General features: G+C 54.1%; 1 protein-coding gene across 1 annotated transcript; it reads left to right on the top strand.

Moving 5' to 3' along the window:
- Positions 1-1989: 1989 nt before the first annotated feature.
- Positions 1990-5235, top strand: NCLIV_065060 (conserved hypothetical protein; the record flags this gene model as incomplete). Its single annotated transcript, XM_003886057.1, has 6 exons — positions 1990-2309; positions 2519-2634; positions 3248-3308; positions 3886-3951; positions 4101-4156; positions 4763-5235. 6 exons carry the CDS (start codon positions 1990-1992, stop codon positions 5233-5235), a joined length of 1092 nt encoding a protein of 363 aa, XP_003886106.1.
- Between the last annotated feature and the right edge of the window lie 375 nt (positions 5236-5610).

Here is a 5610-nt window from a genome sequence, read left to right as displayed (position 1 = left end):
TAGATATGTAGTTCAGGGAAGAAAATCAAAGAAGGCTCACCGTCCACGAAAAATGACTACGACTGCCTCTCGCAGGCAGTACCAACACTGAGATGCCACAGAAAAGGCCAACCGACACGGCCCACGATGGCTGACAAAATCTTGCAGTGTACGCATCGTACTGCGCCTAAAAGAGGCGACCATTGTCTTCGGCACGATCCATTTTTGGATGCGGAACAGTTCACGTTTGTGTACAGTGTGAATGCTTTGTTGACCTTGGAAAAAAATTCTTTCGTGAGTGCAGGTGGAGCTGTCTCCCTCGAGGCTTCCTTTGTGACGCATGTATATCCATCAAGTCCTGAGTACAGCTGGAGATAGATAGTGGGGTATCCTTACACGGCAAATGCCGGTGCACCAACCGTTCACGTACACCGGTTTCTGAAGCCTATACGGCCGAGATGGACAAGTCTACGTTTCAGTTTGATGCACAATTATTCTAGTAGCGCGCACCTCAGATGGATTCCGTTGTTACAGCGTTTGCTTGGAATGATCGGTACCATCGGGAGAGTCTTGCAAACACGTACGCTACCTCAGCCTACCCTATTTGCACCTCAAGTCATCAGATCGCTCTCCGTTGAACTCACAGGTCAACAGATACACTCATGACCTGCATTCGGACCATTTCGTTCGCTCTCGGAAAAAGGCGCCTTGAGGAAGAATTGGGCCATCTCCATGATCTGCTGTGAAGACAGGATACCCTGCATGCAAGCAGGTACCGCCTGTCACCGTTGACCACCTACCCGCCTCACAGTTTTCGAGTCAAGCGTTTTTCCACAGCGTCATGCAGCTTCACAAAGTCCCCCGTAGAAATCCATCCCAAGGGTGCAAAAACAGATCCAATCTCAGAACATCGAAGGCGTGCCGTCCGAAAGCGGTAGCTGTGTGTCTCGATACGGGTGGTTCCCCTACTCGTGTCTGAACCGAGAACCGTATGCTTCTTGTAAAGGACATCACCGTTCTAAGATGAGGAAAAGACAACCGAACCCGACGAGCGTTCCGCCAGCGGAGTGCTGTCACGTATGCGAGTCGGCAATCCAGGGCGTTCTCTCGCATGTGCCGCGTCGCTTTGTGCAGAAGGCGGCTTTTCTTGAGGCAATTTGCAGCGAGAGAGCCGACAGCAAACCTTTGAACACTCAGCTGGGATCGCCACTGGCGTCAATGACACGTCCTGACAAGACGGGAAGAAAAGTTGCTCCTGCGGTTCGTCGATTTTCTCCAGCTGAGAATGGCACTCGCGAGGTCCTTCGCTAGAACTGCATGCTTGAAAACGTCAAGCATGCATGCGTTTGTGCTACGACAAAAACCTCTCGATGCTCCCCTGTGTATCAAGGCGAACATGCCCTCTCGGTTTTATGGTATCACATTACGGCTTTTCTGGATGCCTCTTTTCCCTGGAGTTTTCATCTGTTTATTCTTTCCTGCATCCTTTGGTTGTTCGCTTCATCAGGGCAGATTCGTTGGACTCGGACTGCATGCAGCACACCATCACCCGGTCAACGGCGACTCCCGAAATGAGCGTCGAAAGCCAGCGACTTTCATTCGGCTGCTCATGCACCCGGTTTAATTATAGGTTTTAGATTGAGCCAAAGGGGCGGATGCAAAGTTTCTGGGAGCGGGAACTTCAGTCGTGGGCAGATCCCAGCACGCGACCCAGCCAAACCTTGCTCAGCTCTGGGCAGGGAAAACACCCACCAACATGGAGATAGGCTGAAACCGCAAGTGTAGGCACCGCCAGTTAACAGCCAGGACCCGAATCTGGGCGAAGAAAGGATACCGGGGGAGCGCTGCTCTGTTCTTGGCCGTTGCTCCCGTGACCCCCCCCCCCCCCCCCCAGCGGTTCGGTGGATTCTCGAGCAGCGCGACGAATTGTAGACCGTTGTAGCTGTCGAAAGGAAGGCGAGAGAAACGTCTAACGGAGACCGCGCTGAGGCGCTGCAGCTTTCCGCGGCGATGCAGGGACAGCCAGTGTCTAGACACCCGAGCTGCCGGTCACCCGGCGCCGGCGACCGTCGCCACACAGACCAGGACACTGCCGCTTTTCCCGCGCTCGGAGGAAACGGGGAGGACATTCAGACTCCGGCGGCGAAGAACGGCGAAGGAAGAGAGGGGAAGAAGGGAAAAAAGAAGGAAAGAGTGAAAATGCCGCCAAGGGAGAAGGCGTGCGATCCAGTGGCCGAGCAGCTGCTAAAGGACGGCAAGAGTGAAGAGCTGGAAAGAGAGTTCGTGGGGGCTGTCTACGATCGGATCGCGAAGCACTTCTCTCACACAAGGTACAGTCTCTTTTGAGGGTACCATCTTCTATCTCGGCTCCTTATATCAAGATCTCTGTTCATCTGGTAACACGGCGGGGAATGCAAATCCCAGGAGCTCGCATTCCGCCTCGTTCACCGACGGCTAGTGTGCCTGTGTCTGCTGCATCAACACACGACACTCACGAGTCGCTCTGAAGTCTGTGGCGTCTCCTCTGTGTCTCGTGCAGGTACAAACCTTGGCCGAAAGTGCGCGCATTTCTTGAGGACTTGCCTCGGTACTCGCTCGTCGTCGATGTCGGTTGCGGCAACGGAAAGTATCTTCAATGCGTCCCCTGTGGCCAAGGTGAAGACGCGTCACAGTGTTCGTCATCTCAGTCGCTACCCTCTACCGAATCCTCTTCACACCGGTCGTCAGCCTCTCCTGAATCCTCTTCACCGCCTCATCCGTCAGACGCATCGTCCTCCTCTCCTGCGTTGTCTTCCCTTCCCCGCGGGACTCCTGCTGACCCTGGGGAGTGTCTCCTGATGGGCGTCGACATATCTAGGCCTCTCCTGGAGTGTGCACAAGAGAAGGCGCATGCGCGTGGGAGACTCGCGGTGGCTACGTGCCTCAACACAAACATTCGTGCAGGTGTGCCTCTTAAAGGGACAACGTTGACAGGAGGGAACACACTTTCTGCCGTTCTGAGCTTTCGACAGCGTTGCACTCCCTTGCGGCGCAATTAACGCTTTTTCTCGATTTTCCCGCCTTTCTATCAGCAAGTAGGAATGCTGTCCTTCGTCGCTTCGTTTTCTGCCGGGGTCCGTCGCCTGCCACGTGCCGGGAACATGCTTTGTGTCGTCTACAGTAGCCCTCGCAACTCTTCATCATCTTCACTGTCTCTCTTTGCTTTCCTCTGATTTCATTCTCCCCCTTCCCTTCCTTCTTTTCTGCTTGTTCCCGTTGCTCGCTACAGGCATCGCGGATGCAGTGATTTCCATAGCGGTCGCGCATCATCTCGCCAGCGAAGAACGTCGGTAAGGAGCTTTCCTTCCTCTGTGGAAGCCAACCTGATTTCAAAAACACACTCGACCTTCTCTTGCCAGGTGAAAGCGCGGGAAAGAGATCATCTGGGGAGCGGAATAACGACACAGCTGCACTGGGATCGGCCAGTACAATCGCCCTGTCTGAGTACGAGGAACGGGAAGGCTCTGTTCTATAATTCAGAGATGGCTGTCTCTCTTCTTTTTTATATTCTTCATCAACTGACAAAGAACGCCGACGTCTCAGGGAGTCCCTTCCTCGTTTCTCTCTTAAAATGTGCTACACATCACATAAATCCATTTGCGTATATATATATATATATATATATATATAAGCGTACGCTGAATGTACACGTGCATGCAGAAGCTTCCGACCTCTATCTATCTCGGCCTATCTGCATTTATACATGCTTGCTTTTCTTTCGTCCGTCGTCTCTGCGCTCACGATAGATTTGCGGATACGTTTTTGAAGATTTGTGAGTTCCGCGTTGCCGGCGTGCGGGTCTTGACACCCGACGAGGAGACGAGACACTTGCCTTCACGGGCGCGCGTTTGTTCCCTCTGCGTTCAGACTTCGCGCGATCGAAGAGCTTCGCCGGATCGCGCGCCCTGGAGGTCTGATCCTCATTACTGTGTGGTGAGGCGACGCCTGCGTGTGCTGGCCACGAGCTTGTTGCCTCGCCGCTCAAAACAGTCGCAGCAGAATCCGGGCACCCTGCACTGTGTGAGCTGTGCCCCAGATCCACACATTCGCGGCTCTGGATTGGTGGATGAGTTTCCTTGTAGGGCCGAGAGACAGGAGGAAGGCTCGATTGGCGCCCGGGAGTTCAGAGGCAAGGATGGTAGGTCAAGGATGGTTTTGATGAGCACGACGTGCTCCTTAGAAATCCTCGTTTCCACTCAAAGGCCCAGTAGACCGCTCACGACTGAGGGCCTTCACTGCTGACCCGCTAGGTGAGGCTGTTCGTGTGGATGTAAGAGACACACGGTCTCGCGCGCGCGGGGGCTGCGATCCGTTCTCGCGTACCAACGAAAAGATTGGTCGGGAGACTCTCTCAGTTTTTGACACTGTGTATCCTCCTTGCTCTCGGCCATTCATGGACCGGCACACTTCCCGAACCTAGCGAGGCCCACGTATCGTCCCTCGAGTTCAAGCTTCGCGTTTTCTTGCACACAAACTTCCTTTGGGCGCTTTGGATCTTTGCTACCGATTCAGTGTGTTAACCCACACGCCCTGGTGAGACATGCTTTCGATTTGCCGTTTCTTTTCTGAGTTCCGCTCCTCTTTTGTAGGGAGCATCTCGAGGACAGAGGTTTTCTCAGGGGAAATGTTTTGTCCTCGACGCGCGCGTGCGCGGAGGCTGTGGCGCCCGAACGCAGCTGCGCGCGGCATGGCGACTCCGTTTTTGTTGTTTCCTTTTTTGTTCCAATGCCCTGTGTCTCTACAGTCTTCGTCCCGTGGCATCTTCAGAAGGCCCTAGAGACTCGCAAACCTGAGAGTGAAGCCAACGAAAGGCGTCAGCCCGGCCCTGTCCTCACTGCCTCCAAGAGTAATGGTCCGGCTTTGCCCACCTGCGGCCTTGCAGAAGAATCCTTAGCACATGCAGCCACGAGCTCGCCGGAAAAAGTTACTCGCGAACGCATGGATGTCCGGGGGGATAAGGGGCATGGCGAAATTGCAGGCACGGCTCCACCGGGCGATGGCGTTACGGGATGCTGTGACAGGGGAGAGAAAAAAGAGGGGCGGAGCAGGCAGAGGGAGGACAAAGGAAACGACGAGGCAGTTACAACGGTTCTCCGATACTACCACGTCTTCAGCAGGGAGGAGCTCCTGAGCCTTTGCGCTCGCGTCCCAGGCATCGAAGTTGTGGAGTGTTACTTCGATTCAAACAACTGGGGCGTCATTCTTCGAAAACTCTAATTTACGCTTTTTGACCTACGTTTGTAAACAGCACACAGATGTGCAGCGAACAAAAAGCAGGCAGTTGCCTTCCTGTGCAGATGCAGCGGGAAGTTATTCCTGACGCGACGAAGAACTCGCCCTCGGGCACAGAGCCCCTGTGTTGTGACCCACGGGGACCGGGCTTCAGTTGCTGGATCATATCGTAACCGGAATCCTGATTTCACAGACTGGAGGCTCTTGATGAAGGAACGAAAAAACGTGCTACGCTTTTGCGATGATTCGGCGATCGCCGCTGAGTAGACGCAGCAAAGACGAGAGAATTTGTGAACAAACAAAGCGTTCTCGTGACACGGGGCGCATCAGCCACAATTTTTCGTTACCGTTTTTGCCACG

This window comes from Neospora caninum, chromosome XII, assembly GCF_000208865.1.
Source record: "Neospora caninum Liverpool complete genome, chromosome XII".
NCBI classification, from domain to species: Eukaryota; Apicomplexa; class Conoidasida; order Eucoccidiorida; family Sarcocystidae; genus Neospora; species Neospora caninum.
Note: the sequence above shows the minus strand (reverse complement) of the source record. Positions and strands in the feature narration are given on the sequence as shown.